This window comes from Schistocerca nitens, chromosome 6 (genome assembly GCF_023898315.1).
Source record: "Schistocerca nitens isolate TAMUIC-IGC-003100 chromosome 6, iqSchNite1.1, whole genome shotgun sequence".
Classification (NCBI taxonomy): domain Eukaryota; kingdom Metazoa; phylum Arthropoda; class Insecta; order Orthoptera; family Acrididae; genus Schistocerca; species Schistocerca nitens.
The window spans coordinates 571296493-571320758 of record NC_064619.1 but is presented as its reverse complement, the minus strand read 5'-3'; the positions used below and the strand labels follow the sequence as shown (position 1 = coordinate 571320758).

The window sequence follows — 24266 nt, the reverse complement described above, 5'->3', positions numbered from 1 at the left end:
TTCATGGAGAAGAAGTAAAAACTTTGAGGTTCGCCGATGACATTGTAATTCTGTCAGAGACAGCAAAGGACTTGGAAGAGCAGTTGAACGGAATGGACAGTATCTTGAAAGGAGGATATAAGATAAACATCAACAAAAGCAAAACGAGGATAATGGAATGTAGTCAAATTAAATCGGGTGATGCTGAGGGGATTAGATTAGGAAATGAGACACTTAAAGTAGTAAAGGAGTTTTGCTATTTAGGGAGTAAAATAACTGATGATGGTCGAAGTAGAGAGGATATAAAATGTAGACTGGCAATGGCAAGGAAATCGTTTCTGAAGAAGAGAAATTTGTTAACATCGAGTATAGATTTAAGTGTCAGGAAGTCGTTTCTGAAAGTATTTGTATGGAGTGTAGCCATGTATGGAAGTGAAACATGGACGATAACCAGTTTGGACAAGAAGAGAATAGAAGCTTTCGAAATGTGGTGCTACAGAAGAATGCTGAAGATAAGGTGGGTAGATCACGTAACTAATGAGGAGGTATTGAATAGGATTGGGGAGAAGAGAAGTTTGTGGCACAACTTGACTAGAAGAAGGGATCGGTTGGTAGGACATGTTCTGAGGCATCAAGGGATCACAAATTTAGCATTGGAGGGCAGCGTGGAGGGTAAAAATCGTAGAGGGAGACCAAGAGATGAATACACTAAGCATATTCAGAAGGATGTAGGTTGCAGTAGGTACTGGGAGATGAAGAAGCTTGGACAGGATAGAGTAGCATGGAGAGCTGCATCAAACCAGTCTCAGGACTGAAGACCACAACAACAACAACAATGAACACTTTATATCGATTACGTTTCCCATTCGAATAGGGCTACACTCTACACAAATAGATTCAGAAAAGAATTCCTAGCACTTACAGTTGTACTCAGTGTTGCACTATTTCTGTTGTTCAGGACTGCTTTTCTTGTTATTGTCAGTATGCATTTCATATCCTGTCTGTTTTCACCATCGTCACTTGTTTTGCTACCCAAATAGCAAAACTCGCCAACTACCTTTAGTGTATGCTTTGCTAATCTAATTCCCTCAGCATCACTTGACTTAAATCCAGTACTTTTCAATTTTGTTGGTTATTCATCTTACAATATCTTTTCATGCCACTATCCATTCAATTCAACTGACCTGCCACGTCCTTTGCGGTCTGTGACGGAATTATCATAACTACGTAGTATGCATAAATAAAGATAATCTTAACAAATGAGTTATGAAGAAACAAATGCGCCGTGGACGCACTGTGACTGCCCGATTGCACCAGAAGAATGGAAAACTACCACATGCAGGTGACATCACTAACCGAGTCATGAATGACCATCCAATCAGTTGGGTAAAGTATAAGGTTCGTCGAAACTACGACTTCATCCTAATAACGTGCTTACAAACTCTGTCTCGTACCCTGTTCATTTAATGTGCAATTTCTCACTATATTCTACCTTGGTGAGTGCTCCATGATCCGCAGCGGTCTGCATCATCACATCAGCTGCCAATTGCGGGAACATCCCTCTTCAGATACCGCAAACCTTGCCTCTTCTCCAGAATCCGCAGTCCAACTGTTCGCTAGTGAAAAAAATTTCTCCTTCCTCTCTAATGGTGCAAATACTGTGCACCAATGAAAACGGCTCTGAATAATTCTGTCATTAAGAATATAACTAGCTCCCCATCTAGCAAACGTCTTACGACGTTAACTAATCTTTAAACACCCATGTAAGCAGTTCCTAAACAATGTTACTCTTCCACTCCCCACTGCTCTGATTGTTAAACGGCGATCTTGTCGAACAAGTTTACCGATTTTTTCAATCTTTGCATCAGTTTTTGCTGACAATGGTCTGCCAGTGCGAGTGTCATCACTGGTGTCTTCGCGGCCATCTTTAAATCGTTTAAACCACTCAAACACTTGTGTTCGCGATAAACAATCATCGCCGTACACTTGTTGTAACATTACAAACGTTTCACTTGCAGATTTTCCTAGTTTGAAACAAAATTTGATGTTAACACGCTGTTCTTTCTGTACACTCAACATTTTCCGACGCACAGACAAAACGTCAACCACTTAAGACAGACGCCACGGGCAGACTGAGTGCAGGAGGCAGGTGAAACTCGAGCAGTAGGCGGAGCGAGAGTCACGTGACAGGCCACGCGACTTTCAGCCTTATTGCATTCGTTTTATTGTTTCACCAGTACTAGTCCGGTTTTTTTCTAGCCACACCTCGTACGAGCACGCGAATTCGGCGGAGTCCAGCGGAGCGGAGCGATGTCATACCAGAGTCCAGCGACAGTGGTGGCTAGGCGATGGTGGCAGCACAGCGCGGCTGGTGACGACTGATGATATAACTGTGCCGTACCAGTAACCTAATCTAGAATCTGGTCTTTCGCAGGCAGTACTCTTACAAACTGAGCTACCAGCCCATGAGGCACGATCTGTTTTCGCAGCTTCCAGTCTTCCAGTGCGTCTCTCACACTTCGCAGGAGCTGTCCTGCATACCTCCCTGGACTAGTTAGTCTTGTTTCTTCCAAAGCGATAAGAGATGGCGACTTTAGGTGCTACAGTTTTCCGCGGTGGTATATACATACTATTTATTTCTCTTTTATAATATTCCATGTCCAAATAACCACATTTATTTTTTGTCCTCCAATTTCGTAGCCACAACGCTACATCTTCATGCACCAACTGCGGGACTCGATCTATTATAAGTCTGCAGGCATATCACGTGACCATGAGGCAGCATCTGCATTACTAACCGAATACCACTGTTCACGGCTCAGGGTTCAAGGTTCACGTTCTCAGTTGCATGTTGCCTGTCTAAAGGCTTTCAGTGGCAAAAAATAATATTTCGTATAATTATTGACAGAAGTAAAATTTTTAAAATGCTGTGAAACATAACTAGCTCTTAACTCACACGAAGTGTTGAGTGCTATTGACTAGGATTTTCAAATTTATTTCGTATTTCTAGATTTCCAGAAGGCTTTTGACACTGTACCTCACAAGCGGCTTGTAGTCAAATTGCGTGCTTATGGGATATCGTCTCAGCTATGCGACTGGATTCGTGATTTTCTGTCAGAGAGGTCACAGTTCATACTAATTGACGGAAAGTCATCGTGTAAAACAGAAGTGATGGTTCAAAGGGCTCTGAGCACTATGGGACTTAACATCTGAGGTCATCAGTCCCCTAGAAAGTAGAACTACTTAAACCTAACTAACCTAAGGACTTCACACACATCCATGCCCGAGGCAGTATTCGAACCTGCGACCGTTGCAGTTACGCGATTCCAGACTGAAGCGCCTAGAACCGCTCGGACACCCCGGCCGGCAAGCAGAAGTGATATCTGGCTTTCCACAAGATAGTGTTATAGGCCCTTTGCTGTTCCTTATCTATATAAACAATTTAGGAGACAATCTGAGCAGCCGTCTTAGGTTGTTTGCAGATGATGCTATCGTTTATCGTCTGGTAAACTAATCAGAAGATCAAAACAAATTGCAGAACGATTTAGAAAAGATATCTGTAGGATGCGAAAATTGGTAATTGACCCTAAAATTGAAGAGTGTGAGGTCATGCACATGAATGCCGAAAGGAATCTGTTGAACTTCGGTTACACGATAAATCAGTCAAACTAGAGGCCGTAAATTCAACTAAATACCTAGGAATTACAATTACGAAGAACTTAAATTGGAAATAATACGAGCACGTGGAAAATGTTGTGAGGAAGGCGAACCAAGGACAGCATTTTTTTGTCAGTTCACATAGAAGATGCACATTCCCCTATGTAGGTCGTCGCCAACATAATGTTTTCGCACGCGGAGGAGAAAGGCAGTGATTGAAATTTCGTGAGAACATTCCGCCGCAACGAAAAACGCCTTTATTTTAATGATTGAAAAAGTTCAAAGAAGGTCAGCACGTTTTGTATCATCGAGAAGTAGGGAAGAGAATGTAGCTGTCATGATACAGTACAAGCGGTGGACATCATTAAAATAAAGGCGTTTTTCGTTGCGGCGGAATGTTCTCACGAAATTTCAATCACTGCCTTCCTCCTCCGCGTGCGAAAACATTATGTTGGCGACGACCTACATAGGGAGAAACGATCATCACAGTAAAATAAGAGAAATCAGAGCGTGCACGGGAAGATCTATTTGTTCGTTTTTTCCGCGGGCTGTTCGAGATTGGAATAATAGAGAATTGTTGTGAAAGTGGTTCAATGAAGCCTCTGCCAGGTACTCAAGTGTGATTTGCAGAGTATCCGTGTAGATGTAGATAAAAAGAAAAACTTTTATCACTTGCTACATTTTCGCTGTTCATGCAGTAAAACTTCAACATCAGACGTGATGCACTTTAATTTATTATTTCATTGCTGCTCAGCTTACTTGCAACACATTTTGCAAATTTACACACATACACAATTGAATGTCCCTGCAAATTTATACAGCTGTACGATACACAGTTCAGGATATATGACATCATAAACGCGCAAATTACGCAGACTACACTAATTCAGTTTTTGATGGTGATACATAGCCTTCAGTGACTTCCAACGAAGTTTCAAACCTTTACCAATTTTTTTCTCGCTTCTATGCTTAATGTCAGATATTTAACACTTCAATTCATTTGTGAAGTAATCAGAAGTTTGAAGCTGCTTTATACATGAGGGTTCGATTTTTTTTTAAGAATCGGGAGGTTACTCGTCTATTTATAAACGGGTATAGTATACCTCCATTCCTTGCTGGATTGGCGTTCCGGGGAGAAAACGCTGTGATCGTTTCAAGAATGAGTCTTTCGCTGTGCAAGGAATGTTTCGAAAAATTCCTGGCCGATTAAACTTGTGTACTGAACCAAGACTCGAACTGGAACCGATCTGCGGGTCTCGATCGCGCCTGGATAGCTCATATCCCGCGAAAGATAAGGTTCATAGTTAGTGTTCCTGTACGGCGCATTATTTCAGTCCGTCAGGAAGTTTTAGAAGAGGGCGTCTCACTACAGAGTGAAAGATGCGTTCTAACAAACTTACACATTTGGCTAAGTCTCTCGACGCTTACAATAGATGTTTCCGTCGACTTTTTAGATTCAATTAATGGAGTAACTGTACAAACTGATACACTGACAGCAGCCGATTTCAATCTTACAGACGATGCAGGACTGTGGTCGGGAGATGCTGGAGGTACTGGAGGAGTCGGCAGGCCGAGGCGAGGTGCTGGAAATGAGGGAGGTGTCCGCCAGGTACGCCACGGACGTCATCGCGTCCGTCGCTTTCGGCGTGGAGTGCAACTGCCAGAGGAATCCGGAGGCCGAGTTCCGACAGTGGGGGCGCAAGGTGTTCCAGCCCAGCCTCAAGAACAGATTTTCCATGTTCATGCACGATTTCCTTCCTACTCTGGCCAAGCTGTTGGGGTAAGACTCTCACTTGCGCCTTACTGCGTCTATTAGTGCTCATTTACACGTTCTGGAAAGCACACGACAAGGCGCACGGTAAAACCAAAGGGAAAAGTCGTGTATGGTTAGACATGCACAAAGCGCACAACAGCACTACACACACACCATGGATAGAACTAGCATGGGGTCGAGGGATAAAAAGAAATCAGAAATTCTTGCTGTCTCTGTGGCACTGCATTATACACTAGAGCCAAACAAACCGGCACACATGCCTAATATCGTGCAGGGCCCTCTCAGGCACGCAGAAGTGTCGCAACACGACGTGGCATGGACTCGACTAATGTCTGAAGTAGTGCAGTAGTGCTGGAGGGAATTGACACCATGAATCCCACAGGGCTGTCCATAAATCCGTAAGAGTACGAGGGGGTGGAGATCTTTCCTGAACAGCACGTTGCAAGGCATCCCAGATATGCTTAATAATGTTCATGTCTGGGGAGTTTGGTGACCTGCGGAAGTGTTTAAACTCAGAAGCGTGTTCCTGGAGCCACTCTGTAGCAATTCTGGACGTGTGGGGTCTCGCATTGTCCTGCTGGAATAGCCAAAATCCGTCGGAATGCACAATGAACATGAATGGATGCAGAAAGGATGCTTACGTACATGTCATCCGTTACAGTCGTATCTAGACGTATCAGGGGTCCCATATCACTCGAAATGCACACGATCCACATCATTACACAGCCTCCACCAGCTTGAACTGTCCTCTGCTGACATGCGGGGTCCATGGATTCATGAGGTTGTCTCCGTACCCGTACACATCCATCCGTTCAATACAATTTGAAATAAGACTCCTCCAACCAGGTAACATGTTTCCAACGTTCAACAGTCCAATGTCGGTGCTGACGGGCCCAGGCGAGGCGTAAAGCTTTGTGTCGAGCAGCCGTCAAGGATACACGAGTGGACCTTCGGCTCCGAAAGCCCATATCGATAATGTTTCGTTGAATGGTTCGCACGCTGACTCTTGCTGACGAACAGTATTGAAATCTGCAGCAATTTCCGGAATTGTTGTACTTGTGTCACGTTGAGCGATTCTCTTCAGTCGTCATTAGTCGCGTTCTTGCGAGATCTTTCTCCTCCCGTAGCGATGTCAGAGATTTGATGTTTTACCGGACTGCTGATAGTCACGGTACACTCGTGAAATGGTCGTACGGGAAAGTCCCCACTTCATCGCTACCTCGGAGATGCTGTGTCATGTCCCTCGTGCGCCGACCTTAACACCACGTTCAAACTCCCTTAACCTTGATAACCTGTCATTGTAGCAGCAGTAACCGATCTAACAACTGCGCCAGACACTTGTTGTCTTATATAGGCGTTGCCGACCCCAGAGCCGTATTCTGCCAGTTTTCATGTCTCTGTATTTCAATACGAATGCCTGTACCACCTTCTCTTGTGCCTCAAAGTATATCGTGGCAGGGAACAACGCGTAAGAAAGAAAACGGACGTAATGGGCGAAAAAAATGGATGATCAGACGGAAAGGGAGGAGCAGCATCATATTTCTTCGAAAATAACTTCTTTGTCAGGACAAATACTCGTTTCGAAATTAACTGAGAATGAGCAAAGATGACTATCGATTCCTACTGGACACTGTGCAATGGAAATTAACGTAGCAGGATATTGCGATAAGGAGAGCAATTACTTCATCTGAGAAGTTATCGGTTACTCAAATATTCCATCCCACTTGTGAACTGAAGTCGGTCAAGAAACTATACTTTTGATGCACGAACATCCTCACTGCCGCGGTCTCGATGACGTCATTTTAGTAATGCTGCGAACGCAGAATTTTTACTTTCTTCTTAATTTCCTCCACTGTTGTCTGCGGCCTAAGCTATTAACATAAAGCATATTTTGTTTAATGCTATATCACCTTTGCCCCTGTTGTGATAATGTTGAGTCCTGATGACAAAAAGACACGGGTTCAGTTCGTATTGTTCAAGTAAAACACACGACCATTGATTCTTTTCGAAACCATGTTGTGAGCGCGCTACGGGAGCTATAGGTGCACAGCTGCAGACGTGTTCCTCGCTTTAAAGCACATCTGTGAGTGAACGCTTCAGTTCATCAGCGACATTCATGTATCATCAAAGGCGGTTTCACGCACAGATATAAACTTCTTTTTGCTGCAACGTGCAGCAGTAGGGCGAGGGTAGCGATTTAAGGCAGTCCGCACAATTCCGTGGTCTTTTGTGCACTTACAGCGTGCGTCTCGTCTTCACAGCGACAGACAGTGATAGGGAAGTTACACTCCTGGAAATGGAAAAAAGAACACATTGACACCGGTGTGTCAGACCTACCATACTTGCTCCGGACACTGCGAGAGGGCTGTACAAGCAATGATCACACGCACGGCACAGCGGACACACCAGGAACCGCGGTGTTGGCCGTCGAATGGCGCTAGCTGCGCAGCATTTGTGCACCGCCGCCGTCAGTGTCAGCCAGTTTGCCGTGGCATATGGAGCTCCATCGCAGTCTTTAACACTGGTAGCATGCCGCGACAGCGTGGACGTGAACCGTATGTGCAGTTGACGTACTTTGAGCGAGGGCGTATAGTGGGCATGCGGGAGGCCGGGTGGACGTACCGCCGAATTGCTCAACACGTGGGGCGTGAGGTCTCCACAGTACATCGATGTTGTCGCCAGTGGTCGGCGGAAGGTGCACGTGCCCGTCGACCTGGGACCGGACCGCAGCGACGCACGGATGCACGCCAAGACCGTAGGATCCTACGCAGTGCCGTAGGGGACCGCACCGCCACTTCCCAGCAAATTAGGGACACTGTTGCTCCTGGGGTATTGGCGAGGACCATTCGCAACCGTCTCCATGAAGCTGGGCTACGGTCCCGCACACCGTTAGGCCGTCTTCCGCTCACGCCCCAACATCGTGCAGCCCGCCTCCAGTGGTGTCGCGACAGGCGTGAATGGAGGGACGAATGGAGACGTGTCGTCTTCAGCGATGAGAGTCGCTTCTGCCTTGGTGCCAATGATGGTCGTATGCGTGTTTGGCGCCGTGCAGGTGAGCGCCACAATCAGGACTGCATACGACCGAGGCACACAGGGCCAACACCCGGCATCATGGTGTGGGGAGCGATCTCCTACACTGGCCGTACACCACTGGTGATCGTCGAGGGGACACTGAATAGTGCACGGTACATCCAAACCGTCATCGAACCCATCATTCTACCATTCCTAGACCGGCAAGGGAACTTGCTGTTCCAACAGGACAATGCACGTCCGCATGTATCCCGTGCTACCCAACGTGCTCTAGAAGGTGTAAGTCAACTACCCTGGCCAGCAAGATCTACGGATCTGTCCCCCATTGAGCATGTTTGGGACTGGATGAAGCGTCGTCTCACGCGGTCTGCACGTCCAGCACGAACGCTGGTCCAACTGAGGCGCCAGGTGGAAATGGCATGGCAAGCCGTTCCACAGGACTACATCCAGCATCTCTACGATCGTCTCCATGGGAGAATAGCAGCCTGCATTGCTGCGAAAGGTGGATATACACTGTACTAGTGCCGACATTGTGCATGCTCTGTTGCCTGTGTCTATGTGCCTGTGGTTCTGTCAGTGTGATCATGTGATGTATCTGACCCCAGGAATGTGTCAATAAAGTTTCCCCTTCCTGGGACAATGCATTCACGGTGTTCTTATTTCAATTTCCAGGAGTGTACATAGGGTGCGAGGTTTACTTACACGTTGTGGCGCCGTCCACGTTGCCAAGCCTTACGAAGAATTACTTCAAAAAACAACGATTAAAGCATGCCACTGATGTGTGGCCACGTTGCAATTTGGACACCGTTTGTGGGAGAAGCTAGTGTCACTCAAAGCTTACCGGCAACGGATGCCGGAATAACGTGTCTTCCATAAACCTCTATTCGACCACGAAACTCGATTAGAGTCGACAAATGAAGAACATTAGAAATACCCTATCGGATTTGGCCGTTTTTACTTACGCATTTGGTTGTTTTCGTATTATAACTTGTATCTTCCGACAGGGTGCGATTTCAAGCCAACGGAGTATTAAAAATTTGTCACTACCATTTGCTCGTGATGCGCTGTTTACTCTCAAGGGAAAAAATGATTCATTTTATCACAGATTGCCATCTCTGGACGAAAACTGAAAGTTTATGGTTTCTTTCAACACTTAACGACAAAGCGATTTGCTATGTAATAAGACTTGCTGCGCTACAACTACACAATGTACACTGAACAGCGACACACTTATAAAATCAGTGCGGACGGGAGAGCTTTGGTACACCCTGTTAAAAAAACGGAAAAAATGGAGGCGGTACAATTGGAGAGCGATCCGCCTTCACCAACATGCATAAGCAATTCATTAATTGTTTATATATATATATATATATATATATATATATATATATATATATATATATATATATAATTTGAATTACAAAAAACTAATAATAAAAAAAATTGCATGGCGCGAGATTCGATCCGGCGACCTTCGGATTACGAACCCGAGCGCTTACCGCTGCGCCACGACGCTGTAGAACATTATTAATCGTAGACAGTATTTCACCGCAACGGTTTCTTTTAACTGTCGATTTTCTCGACAACGGCTGAGAAGTGCATCTTGGTGCTTTGCCACATTATACCTCTGGCCATGAGCTTTTATTATGCGCAGTATGAATCGAATCTGAATTTCACAATTGGCGGCCTCCCCTTGTTAGAGTAAATCACATTTTTGCTACTCTAGGCCGACGGTCGTCTTCACAAACGCCATCACCGTGGTGAACGGTGGCTTGAAACCAGAAGCGCGCCACGGATACAGGCTTGTGGGAGCAGTTTTATGTTGTGAGAGACATTCTGCAGCCCTTGCACCGGACCTGTGGTAGTAATTGAAGACACACTGACAGCTGCGAATCACCTGCATCCCTTCATGTTTGATGTCTTCCCCGTCTGCGACGTCATCTCTCAGCAGTGTAACTGCCCGCGTCTCGGAACCAGAATCGTGCTACAGTCGTTTGAAGAGCATTATTGTAAACTCATGCTGATTCGCTATCGAGTGCCATCACAGCCTACGCAAATCAGCGGCTCTATATTTACACGAATTACATACCTGTACGGAGACATTTTATGCCATATACCTCCAAAAACCTACCAACATACTATCAGATCCCAGACACCCAGAATCAGTGATGTACACTACTGGCCATTAAAATTTCTACACCAAATAGAAATGCAGATGATAAACGGGTATTCATTGGACAAATAGAACTGACATGTGATTACATTTTGATGCAATTTGGATGCATAGATCCTGAGAAATCAGTACCCAGAACAACCACCTCTGGCCATAATAACGGCCTTGATACGCCTGAGTCAAACAGAGCTTGGATGGCGTGTACAGGTGCAGCTGCCCATGCAGATACCACAGTTCATCAAGAGTAGTGACTGGCGTATTGGGACGAGCCAGTTGCTCGGCCACCATTGACCAGACGTTTTCAATTGGTGAGAGATCTAGAGAATGTGCTGGCCAGGGCAGCAGTCGAACATTTTCTGTATCCAGAAAGGTCCCTACAGGACCTGCAACATGCGGTCGAGCATTATCCTGCTGAAATGTAGGGTTTCGCAGGGATCGAAGGAAGGGTAGAGCCATGGGTCGTAACACATCTGAAATGTAACGTCCACTGTTCAAAGTGCCGACAATGCGAACAAAAGGTGACCGAGACGTGTAACCAATCGCACCCCATACCATCACACCGTGTGATACGCCAGTATGGCGATGACGAATACACGCTTCCAATGTGCGTTCACCGCGATGTCGCCAAACACGGATGCGACCATCATGATGCTTTAAACAGAACCTGGATTCATCCGACAAAATGACGTTTTGCCATTCGTGCACCCAGGTTTGTCGTTGAGTACACCATCGCAGGCGCTCCTGTCTGTGATGCAGCGTCAAGGGTAACCGCAGCCATGGTCTCCGAGCTGATAGTCCAAGCTGCTGCAAACGTCGTCGAACTGTTCGTGCAGATGTTGTTGTCTTGCAAACGTCCCCATCTGTTGACACAGGGATTGAGACGTGGCTGCACGATCCGTTACAGCCAGGCAGATAAGATGCCTGTCATCTCGACTGCTAGTGATACGAGGCCGTTGGGATCTAGCGCGGCGTTCCGTATTACCCTCCTGAACCCTCCGATTCCATATTCTGCTAACAGTCATTGGATGTCGACGAACGCGATAGGCTACAATCCAACCTGTATCAAAGTCGGAAACGTGATGGTACGTATTTCTCCTCCTTACACGAGGCATCACAACAACGTTTCACCATGCAACGCCGGTCAGCTGCTGTTTGTGTATGAGAAATCGGTTGGAAACTTTCCTCATGTCAGCACGTTGTAGGTGTCGTCATTGGCGCCAACTTTGTGTGAATGCTCTGAAAAGCTAATCACTTGCATATCACAGCACCTTCTTTCTGTCGGTCAAATTTCGCGTCTGTAGGACGTCAGCTTCGTGGTGTAGCAATTTTAATGGCCAGTAGTGTATTTCTTTCCAAAGACTGACAAACAAGCTTGTAAGCATGCGGCAATAGTGTCTGGCTCATCGGTGTATATCATGAGACCACCACACTTACACCATACTTTCCACACCATTCGTCACCATACTCTTCAGTATCGGAATGATTTCAGGAGAGCACAGATGTTCATTATTAACAACTTGGCAAAAATGCCATGCAGACTGTAGTATCCTGCCCACTCGTCTAATATAGGGTGACTAGGAATCTGATTTCTCGGATCACTAGACAACAACTCAAGCAAATCGTTTTAATTGAGTTTATTACAGTAGGTTAAATTGACAATACTTAACTTTGCATATTCGCAAAGGAGTATCGCAAGCAAATGGCGACATGCAAATAATCAGTGTCCATCAGTATATAAATTTCAATGCAAGCAAAACAATACAGTTCATAAGTCACTGCTATAGCGTTTATGTGATGGCTCGTCTTCCACTGCGGCCGCGGCTACGCGGTGCGGCGCTTATATTGTAACGTCCCCTTAGAAAAATTAGGAATAACAGTGCTGGAAAAACTCTTACGTTATTTGATACAGAAACAGCTGAGTAAGATTGAACGTACTCACACATTTCCCTCTTTACTTATTCTGACCATCACTAAACTGAGACCAATATTTTTTAGCGCAACGCAATCTGACTTTCAATAATCCCTATAAAAGAATGGTCCAGACTAACAATAACCTATACCTTTCATGAATCACTTACAAAAATCTTCGTTACTCGAACTAGTGCAATACAGCGAGCGCCAATACTGCCAGCTAAATAAAAAGATTCTAACTACTGAAGGCACTGACTACTGATATGCATAGTTAGCAAATGAAAGATTTTGATTGAGAACAAACAATGTATTTACCTTAATAGTGTTCAAAAGTCATTATACGTATATATACAGGGTGAGTCGCGTAAGAAGTAACACCGTCATTATTCCGGGGGCGATTGCACATCGACAAGCGGTGTTCGGCGAATCATAGCCGACTATAGGGCACGTACGTTGGTACATACACAATAATCACAACGTTTATATTGACCGAGATAATGAGGCAAGTACATGTTTGTTAAATGGGACGCTATACTTTTTTTACCATCATTCGAACGCTCTGGAAAAGACGCGTGTAGTGATGTAACGCATGTTGCTATTGTGATTCAAACTTTGCTTAAAAGACGCTGGGAAATATGGTACGATTAAAGATCGAGGCGGTCAGAAGCGGCTGCAGACTAAACACGCCTCGCGCGGCCCACAGGCCGGGTTGTCGTGCTCTATGCGGCATGAAGGCCTACGCTACGTAGGTAGATCCTCATCCGCCCTCTTCACGATACACAATAGGTACAAGGATGGCAAGTCGCTTTTCGTATTTAACTGTGGCACATGCTAGCTAATTGCATCTCAAAAGGGGATTATGAGAACTATGCCAGATACATGGACATTCCCAGGCTGAAATGAATAGTTATTGTGTGAACGTAGGAACCGCTTTGTCACGCGTTTTCTCATTTAAGCTTTGCCCCCTTCCTGCTTACATGTCACACCTGACGCACAGTAAGCCGCTGATAATGTTATTGATGGATGCGTCATGGGAAACTCTTCACTGGGTGACACCTGAGTGTGTCTGTAGGGTAACAAAGTGTCTGCTGTGAAACTACTTTTTCCATAGATAGTATTGGACATTATAATTAGAGAGAATACACATCTGATACGATAATCATTTTATTCACATTCATATGCTGACCACGTTACGAGAAGGATACTCTACGTGGTATACACATTGTCCACACACGTTACATTTATACTTCAAGGATGTTACTGGTCATTGACACATATCGTTTAATAATACATTGGTACCTACTGATAACCTTCACAATTGATAGTGTTCTTAACAAAACATGGCGTTGTACTTTACTTAAGCATGTACTCAAACGGTTTACCCTCGACTGCAAGACACATCTGTAAACGACGTTCAAGAGAATGGATAACAGATGAAAGGTCAGTGGATGATATGGCGGAGCAAGCTGTGACAGTTCGGCGGCGCATGTCACCTGGCGTTGTTGGGGCTCCGCGGTAGACCGCATCTTTCATTGTTCCCCACAAAAAGAAATCAAGTGGAGTCAAATCGGGGGACCTGGCAGGCCATTGTACTGCAGCAATATTTGACTTGCAACACTTGAGGAGTGAGCTGGGCAGCCGTCGTGTTGGAATCACATACACAGGCGCTCATTAAGTGGTATCTCCTCTAGCAGAGCGGGTAGAATGTTCCTAGGAAAGTCTCCATACTTATTTCCATTTAATACTCCTGTAATGAAATAAGGTCCTACGATGTAATTCCCTACAATGCCGCACCACACGTAGACACGCCATGGCTTTTGGTGCTGTACCTGACGCAGCCAATGTGGGTTCTCAGCTGCCCAGTAGTGCATGTTACGTAAATTTATATTCCCGTGATTAGTGAATGTTGCTTCGTCGGTGAAGGGCACACGTTTGAAGAATGTATTATCATCTCGTAGGCGTCGCAGAGCAAACCGACAAAATTCCATACGACGTTCGAAGTCGCATCCTTCGAGTGCCTGATGGAGTGTAAGGTAATATGGGTGGAACTTATGCCGGTGCAGAATGCGCATGACACTCGTCTGGCTGACCCCACATTCCGCGGCAATACCTTTCGTGCCACAATGAGGATCGATAAACGTCATGGCCAGAATAGCCTCTTCGTGGTCTCTGTCAGTCGCAGTCTTCTTCGTCCTCCTTTGTTTGCTGTTAAAGCTGCCTGTTCGCACTAGTGTAGTAATCATTCTTGCAATGGCCTGGCGAGTAGGACACCGACGATCAGGATACATACCCCTCTACCGCCGCACGGTTTCGACAGCATTCCTACGACATTCGTCATACAGAAGTAACACGTCTAACTTCTCCTGATTTGTGTACAATACTGGACGTAATGTTCCAGCAGCAACTACTTCTGGATAGGAGACGCACATCCTACTGCTTGAACGTCGCACGAACTACTAGTTGTACGACGTGGCCTGCTTTCCGGATGTGTTTACATTCTGTAGCGGCTTCCGACCGCCTCGACCTTCAATCGTACAATATTTCCCAGCGTCTTTTAAGCAAAGTTTAAATCACAATAGCAACATGTGTTACATCACTATACGCGTCTTTTCCAGAGCGTTCGAATGACGGTAAAAAAGTATAGCGTCCCATTTAAAAAACATGTACTTGCCTCATTATCTCGGTCAATATAAACGTTGTGATTATTGTGCATGTACCAACGTATGTGCCCCATAGTCCGCTATGATTCGCCGAAAACCGCATCCGGAATAAAGGGGGTGTTACGTCTTACGCGACTCACCCTGTATATATCAGTTCATGACATCCAGTCTTACAAATTTCCTTTTTCTGACGGACACACGTCCAGATCGTCCGCTCTCAAAACTCTTGCATCTCTCCCCCCACATCCACCACTGCTGGCGGCTCACCTCCAACTGCCCAACGCTACGCGCTGTTCACATCCAACAGCCCAACACTACACAAGCGAATATTCCAACAATAAGACCAACCAGCTATTTTCATACAGAGCACTACGTGGCGTTACCAACATAAAAACCTAAACAGCCTACTTACAATATACTCTTCATATTGATGTCACTCCAATCGTGATCTCGTCCTAGTCAACGTCGTCTCACAGCCCTCTCTGCTGTAACATTCCAGACCGACGTGCCGGCGCTTGATGTTACGCCGGAACACAGACAGCATAGGTAATCTCTTCGTTCCACCATTCCGCGGCGTTAACGTCAATGATGCTGATGGGGAGCACTAATATGACCGGTCGATGTATGGTTCCTCTTCCTGCAGAAGTAGTCAGTGATGCAGGACACGTAACTCCTGAACACACGTAATGTCCCTCTACTAAACTACGAGGGCAGTTCAATAAGTAATGCAACACATTTTTTTTCTCGGCCAATTTTGGTTGAAAAAACCGGAAATTTCTTGTGGAATATTTTCAAACATTCCCGCTTCGTCTCGTATAGTTTCATTGACTTCCGACAGGTGGCAGCGCTGTGCGGAGCTGTTAAAATGGCGTCTGTAACGGATGTGCGTTGCAAACAACGGGCAGTGATCGAGTTTCTTTTGGCGGAAAACCAGGGCATCTCAGATATTCATAGGCGCTTGCAGAATGTCTACGGTGATCTGGCAGTGGACAAAAGCACGGTGAGTCGTTGGGCAAAGCGTGTGTCATCATCGCCGCAAGGTCAAGCAAGACTGTCTGATCTCCCGCGTGCGGGCCGGCCGTGCACAGCTGTGACTCCTGCAATGGCGGAGCATGCGAACACACTCGTTCGAGATGATCGACGGATCACCATCAAACAACTCAGTGCTCAACTTGACATCTCTGTTGGTAGTGCTGTCACAATTGTTCACCAGTTGGGATATTCAAAGGTTTGTTCCCGCTGGGTCCCTCGTTGTCTAACCGAACACCATAAAGAGCAAAGGAGAACCATCGGTGCGGAATTGCTTGCTCGTCATGTGGCTGAGGGTGACAATTTCTTGTCAAAGATTGTTACAGGCGATGAAACATGGGTTCATCACTTCTAACCTGAAACAAAACGGCAATCAATGGAGTGGCGCCACACCCACTCCCCTACCAAGAAAAAGTTTAAAGCCATACCCTCAGCCGGTAAAGTCATGGTTACAGTCTTCTGGGACGCTGAAGGGGTTATTCTGTTCGATGTCCTTCCCCATGGTCAAACGATCAACTCTGAAGTGTATTGTGCTACTCTTCAGAAATTGAAGAAACGACTTCAGCGTGTTCGTAGGCACAAAAATCAGAACGAACTTCTCCTTCTTCATGACAACGCAAGACCTCACACAAGTCTTCGCACCCGAGAGGACCTCACAAAACTTCAGTGGACTGTTCTTCCTCATGCACCCTACAGCCCCGATCTCGCACCGTCGGATTTCCATATGTTTGGCCCAATGAAGGACGCAATCCGTGGGAGGCACTACGCGGATGATGAAGAAGTTATTGATGCAGTACGACGTTGGCTCCGACATCGACCAGTGGAATGGTACTGTGCAGGCATACGGGCCCTCATTTCAAGGTGGCGTAAGGCCGTAGCATTGAATGGAGATTACGTTGAAAAATAGTGTTGTGTAGCTAAAAGATTGGGGAATAACCTGGTGTATTTCAATGCTGAATAAAACAACCCCTGTTTCAGAAAAAAAATGTGTTGCATTACTTATTGAACTGCCCTCGTACTTCATCCTAATAACGTGCTTACAAACTCTGTCTGGTACCTTGTTCATTTAATGTGCAATTTCTCACTATATTCTACCTCGGTGAGTGCTCCATGATCCGCAGCGGTCTGCATCATCACATCAGCTGCCAATTGCGGGAACATCCCTCTTCAGAGACCGCAAACCATGCGTCTTCTCCAGAATCCGCAGTCCAACTGTTCTCTAGTGAAAAAAATTTCTCCTTCCTCTCTAATAGTCGGTGCAAATACTGTGCACCAATGAAAACGGCTCTGAATAATTCTGGACAATGATACTGTCATTAAGAATATAACTAGCTCCCCATCTAGCAAACGTCTTACGACGTTAACTAATCTTTAAACACCTATGTAAGCAGTTCCTAAACAATGTTACTCTTCCACTCCCCAGTTTAGTTTGCGACTTCAACCAATATACGTCTCCACATACGAATTTCTTGAAAACTGGCGTCCTGACGTAACCAAAATTTTTAGATTCAGCAGTGAGTGTTCTTACAACATTTTAGTCAAGAAGGTGTTCATCTTGCCTAAAGTGGCACCAGGAAGTCGACCCAACACTTTACAAAAACAGAAAAGAACTCTGAACACAATTCTGCGGTGTCACTACTCACGGAGCTCAGAGGTCAGTATCTGTGGTGGACTTCCACCCTCACGGCTTTCCAGTAAGGCGACCCGTCAGCGAAAAAGGAAACTCCTTTGAAATGTGTTTTGACCGGATGCCACAGCTTGTAAAAACCAAGATTTTGTACCAGCGCAGTTGCTCTTCACGGGGCGTTACGCGAATTGTTTGAACAGTGACCTGTACTCCATATTGTGCAGGGTGTATAATGCGAAAACCTACCGGAGTGACACTCCTAGGCGACCGGGCCAAACAGTGCTTCTGGTTGTCAGTCTACATGCTGCGACCTGACACTTCTCCTCACGTCCTTCGATTTCTCTTCTGAAAGGCGAGCCGCAACTGCCATGTCGTCCGACCGGATTGCGAGTCATCGCCTTGGCCGTCTCTGGTTACTCTGGCTCATCGTGGAACCAGGTATACAATGGAATACATCATGTGCAAGTCTGCTACCAGAAAAGATAAGGAGTTAATGCAAAAATAGACTACGTCATCCTGGCAATCACTGAAGTTACTCATTACAACCGTTAAATATTAATTAAATGACAGGGATATAATTCAGGTAGTGATTAATTTAAATCAACTCTGATTGAAACATGAGATGTGACATTCCAGAAATGGACTGAAGGGCATTAGTGACTTCCTATGATTTTCTGTGTCTGGAACACAGGGTTCAGCATGCTGCTCGCAACAAAATCTACAAAATGGTAGTAGTGTTTTTAGATTTGTAATCCTTTTTAATATAAGTAGCAACTTCGCCTTCAGTTTCGCTTTTCAGCTTGGTTCGTGCTCCCTGAACAACTATAAATTCTAGCGGAAAGACCTTACTTTTCGTAGGCTTAGTGAAATGAAACAAAACTACACAACCACACTTAATAACTAGACAAGCGAGTTTCAACCACGCAGCCATATTGCCATATGTGACCGATTCGACACATGCGATCCATCAAATTACTTTGGAACTACAAGTGAGCAGCAATTGACGGCCCGGTCTTACATTTATGTTATTTTATGTTATGTTAACCGGGGGCCTAGAAACGATGAAGAGGCTCCGTCCCCGCCATAGCCGCAGTGGTCCACAACCCCACGACGACTACCGCAGTCCACTTCACCCCTCCGCCGCCCAACACCGAACCCAGGGTTATTGTGCGATTCGGTCCCCGGTGGACCGCCGAGGGAACGTTTCACACCAGACGAGTGTAACCCCTATGTTTGCGTGGTAGAGTAATGGTGGAGTACGCGTACGTGGAGAACTTGTTTGCGCAGCAATCGCCGACATAGTATAGCTGAGGCGGAATAAGGGAAACCAGCCCGCATTTGCCGAGGCAGATGGAAAACCGCCTAAAAACCATCCACAGACTGGCCGGCTCACCGGACCTCGACACAAATCCGCCGGGCGGATTCGTGCCGGGGACCGGCGCTCCTTCACGCCCGGAAAGCCATGCGTTAGACCGCACGACCAACCGGGTGGGCTGATCTGAACGTGAACCTGAAGAAAACGGGAAAGCAAAGCTAGATTCCAAAGAACATGTAAAAAACACCCGTCTCAGCAGTTTCTGGGAATGATTTTCGCTAGTGATTATAAAAAGGATGTGAGTCATGTTGCTTACGTATAGTATGGCTGCTGTTCTGCTCTTGTCTCCTTCAGTTTCACTCTGCAAACCCATCTGAAGACACACATCTGCCGACACGCGAAAGTGTAAGTTCTGACTCACTACCATTTTTAATGAAAGATGTCGACATCTACATGGATACTCTGCAAATCACATTTAAGTGCCTGGCAGAGGGCTCAACGAACCACCTTCACAATTCTCTGTTATTCCAATTACGTATAGCGCGCAGAAAGAGCGAACACCTATATCTTTCCGTAAGAGCTCTGATTTCCCTTATTTTATAGTGGTGATCGTTTCTCCCTATGTAGGTCAGTGTCAACAAAATATTTTCGCATTCGGAGGAGAAAGTTGGTGATTGGAATTTCATGAGAAGATTCCGTCGCAACGAAAAACGCCTTTCTTTTAATGATGTCCAGCCCAAATCCTGCATCATTTCTGTGACACTATCTCCCATATTTCGCGATAATACAAAACGTGCTGCCCTTCAGTCCCATCCGGTAAGGATCCCACACCGCGCAGCAGTATTCTAAAAGAGGACGGACAAGCGTAGTGCAGGCAGTCTCCTTAGTAGATCTGTTACATTTTCTAAGTGTCCTGCCAATAAAACGCAGTCTCTGATTAGCCGTCCCCACAACATTTTCTGTGTGTTCCTTGCAATTTAAGTCGTTCGTAATTGTAATACCTAGGTATTTAGTTGAATTTACGGCTTTTAGATTACACTGATTTATCGTGTAACCGAAGTTTAACGAATTCCTTTTAGCACTCATGTGGATGACCTCACACTTTTCGTTATTTAGGGTCAACTGTCAATTTTCGCACCATTCAGATATCTTTTCTACATCGTTTTGCAATTCGTTTTGATCTTCTGATCACTTTATTAGTCGATAAACGACAGTGCCATCTGCAAACAACCTAAGACGGCTGCTCTGATTGTCTCCCAAATCGTTTATATAGATAAGGAACAGCAAAAGAGCCTATAACACTACCTTTGGGAATGCCAGAAATCACTTCCGTTTTACTCGATGACTTTCCGTCAATTACTACGAACTGTGAACTTTCTGACAGGAAATCACAAATCCAGTCCCGTAACTGACACGATATTCCATAAGCACGCAATTTCACTACAAGCCGCTTGTGTGGTACAGTGTCAAAAACCTTCCGAAAATCCAGAAATACGGAATCGATCTGAAATCCCTTGTCAATAGCACTCAACACTTCATGCGAATAAAGAGCTAGTTGTGTTTCACAAGAACGTTGTTTTCTAAATCCGTGTTGAGTGTGTGTCAATACACCGTTTTGTTTGGGATAATTCACAACTTTCGAACACAATATATGTTTCAGAATCCTGCGTTAACGATAATGGCCAGTAATTTAGTGGATTACTCCTACTACCTTTCTTGAATATTTGTGTGACCTGTGCAACTTTCCAGTCATTAGGTACGAATCTTTCGTCGAGCGAACGGTTGTTTATGATTAGGTATGGAGCTAGTGCATTAGCATACTCAGAAAGGAACCTAACTGGTATACAGTCTGGACCAGAAGACTTGCTTTTATTAAGTGATTGAAGTTACTTCACTACTCCGAGGATATTTACTTGTACGGTACTCGTGTTGGAAGCTGTTCTCGATTCGAATTCTGGAATATTTACTTCGTCTTCTTTTGTGACGGCATTTCGTAAGGCTGTGTTTAGTAACTCTTCTTTGCCAGCACTGTCTTCGATAGTACCTCCATTTCTATCGCGCAGAGAAGGCATTGATTGTTTCTTGCCGCTGAGATACTTCATATACGACCAGAATCTCTTTGGATTTTCTGCCAAGTTTCGAGATAAAGGTTCGTTGTGGAAACTGTTATAATCATCTCGCTTTGAAGTTCGCGCTAAATTTCGAGCTTCTGTAAAAGATCGCCAATCTTGGGGATTTTGCGTCTGTTTAAGATATTATAGCTAAAAAGAGCGTAGAAGGGTGTGTGAGATCTACCGCGATTTGTATTAGTATCCGGTGGAGGATTTCACGCTTGACGTCACGAGCTTAAAGATGACGTTTCATAAACTGGACAGGTGGATGTCTTAAGCATTCTGCCTCATCCAACAACAGCATCGCGCAACACAGAAGGAAAGGCCGATGATATAAGAGTGAATAATGTTTCCGCTAGCATAGATGCCGCAGGCATGAATGGCTGTTCGTGTACAGCGGATATGTTGACTGATCTATAGCGAAAAAATTGTTGCAAATCAGTAACTCTGTTGACCACGATTTGACACTATGTGGTGTGGTACAGATGGCAACTCACTTCTGTGAGACGAAAAAAAATTGAGAAGTTTATTAAGATTCACAATGTTGAAACGTAGTTTAATTTGGAAGTTTTGAAAGTTTCCGTTTTCAGTTTATTAGGTGGTAATACTCACGCCAGTGCTGAGAGATTTTCGCTACTGCTGCTGATAAGGAAACTCAACATTAAGACGACCAATCTCTTGTTCACATCCCAGGACAGAATCAGTGTATCCCAACTGTCTGCGTCCAGAGCACATTCTATGTGCACATGTGAAAAAGTTTTCTAAATGGGTGCCAGCCCGCCATTCGCTTCGTGGGACACGAAAACCGCCTAAAAACCACATTCAGACTCTCCGGCACACCGGCCCTCGTAGTTAACCCGCTGGCCAAATGCGAAACGGGGCGGCGCGTCTGCTTTCCTGGAAGCGTGCCTTTAATGCGCACGGCTAACCGGGCAGCTAAAACACGAGCACGTGAATTCGGCGGAGTCTAGCGGAGCGGAGCGATGTCATACCAGAGTCCAGCGACAGTGGTGGCTAGGCGATGGTGGCAGCACAGCTCGGCTGGTGATGACTGATGATATAACTGTGCCGTACCAGTAACCTAATCTAGAATCTGGTCTTTCGCAGGCAGTACTCTTACAAACTGAGCTACCAGCCCATGAGGCACGATCTGTTTTCGCAGCTTCCAGTCTTCCAGTGCGTCTCTCACACTTCGCAGGAGCTGTCCTGCATACCTCCCTGGACTAGTTAGTCTTGTTTCTTCCAAAGCGATAAGAGATGGCGACTTTAGGTGCTACAGTTTTCCGCGGCGGTATATACGTACTATTTATTTCTCTTTTATAATATTCCATGTCCAAATAACCACATTTATTTTTTGTCCTCCAATTTCGTAGCCACAACGCTACATCTTCATGCACCAACTGCGGGACTCGATCTATTATAAGTCTGCAGGCATATCATGTGACCATGAGGCAGCATCTGCATTACTAACCGAATACCACTGTTCACGGCTCAGGGTTCAAGGTTCTCGTTCTCAGTTGCATGTTGCCTGTCTAAAGGCTTTCAGTGTCAAAAAATAATATCTCGCATAATTATTGACAGAAGTAAAATTTTTAAAATGCTGTGAAACATAACTAGCTCTTAACTCACACGAAGTGTTGAGTGCTATTGACTAGGATTTTCAAATTGATTTCGTATTTCTAGATTTCCAGAAGGCTTTTGACACTGTACCTCACAAGCGGCTTGTAGTCAAATTGCGTGCTTATGGAATATCGTCTCAGTTATTGATTGGATTCGTGATTTTCTGTCAGAGAGGTCACAGTTCATACTAATTGACGGAAAGTCATCGTGTAAAACAGAAGTGATGGTTCAAAGGGCTCTGAGCACTATGGGACTTAACATCTGAGGTCATCAGTCCCCTAGAACGTAGAACTACTTAAACCTAACTAACCTAAGGACTTCACACACATCCATGCCCGAGGCAGTATTCGAACCTGCGACCGTTGCAGTTACGCGATTCCAGACTGAAGCGCCTAGAACCGCTCGGACACCCCGGCCGGCAAGCAGAAGCGATATCTGGCTTTCCACAAGATAGTGTTATAGGCCCTTTGCTGTTCCTTATCTATATAAACAATTTAGGAGACAATCTGAGCAGCCGTCTTAGGTTGTTTGCAGATGATGCTATCGTTTATCGTGTGGTAAACTAATCAGAAGATCAAAACAAATTGCAGAACGATTTAGAAAAGATATCTGTAGGATGCGAAAATTGGCAATTGACCCTAAAATTGAAGAGTGTGAGGTCATGCACATGAATGCCGAAAGGAATCTGTTGAACTTCGGTTACACGATAAATCAGTCAAACTAGAGGCCGTAAATTCAACTAAATACCTAGGAATTACAATTACGAAGAACTTAAATTGGAAATAATACGAGCACGTGGAAAATGTTGTGAGGAAGGCGAACCAAGGACAGCATTTTTTTGTCAGTTCACATAGAAGATGCAACAGATCCGCTAAAGAGACTGCCTGCAATACGCTTGTCGGTCCTCTTTTCGAGTACTGCTGCGCGGTGTGGGATCGGGATCCTTACCCGATAGGGTTAACGGAGCACATTGAAAAAGTTCAAAGAAGGTCAGCACGTTTTGTATCATCGAGAAGTAGGGAAGAGAATGTAGCTGTCATGATACAGTACAAGCGGTGGACATCATTAAAATAAAGGCGTTTTTCGTTGCGGCGGAATGTTCTCACGAAATTTCAATCACTGCCTTCCTCCTCCGCGTGCGAAAACATTATGTTGGCGACGACCTACATAGGGAGAAACGATCATCACAGTAAAATAAGAGAAATCAGAGCGTGCACGGGAAGATCTGTTTGTTCGTTTTTTCCGCGGGCTGTTCGAGATTGGAATAATAGAGAATTGTTGTGAAAGTGGTTCAATGAAGCCTCTGCCAGGTACTCAAGTGTGATTTGCAGAGTATCCGTGTAGATGTAGATAAAAAGAAAAACTTTTATCACTTGCTAC

The 24266-nt window shown here is 45.2% G+C and overlaps 1 protein-coding gene across 2 annotated transcripts in view; it reads left to right on the top strand.

Annotated features, from left to right (window-relative positions):
* LOC126262963 (probable cytochrome P450 6a13) overlaps nt 1–24266 on the top strand; it is a 104680-nt gene that overhangs the window by 38005 nt on the left and 42409 nt on the right. The window contains exon 4 of one of the 2 annotated variants that reach the window (XM_049959911.1): nt 5154–5416. The exons of the other annotated variant lie outside the window; for it this stretch is intronic. Within the exon in view, the coding sequence (XP_049815868.1) occupies nt 5154–5416 (263 nt within the window). The remainder of the gene's footprint in view (nt 1–5153; nt 5417–24266) is intronic. 2 annotated transcript variants of the gene reach the window in all.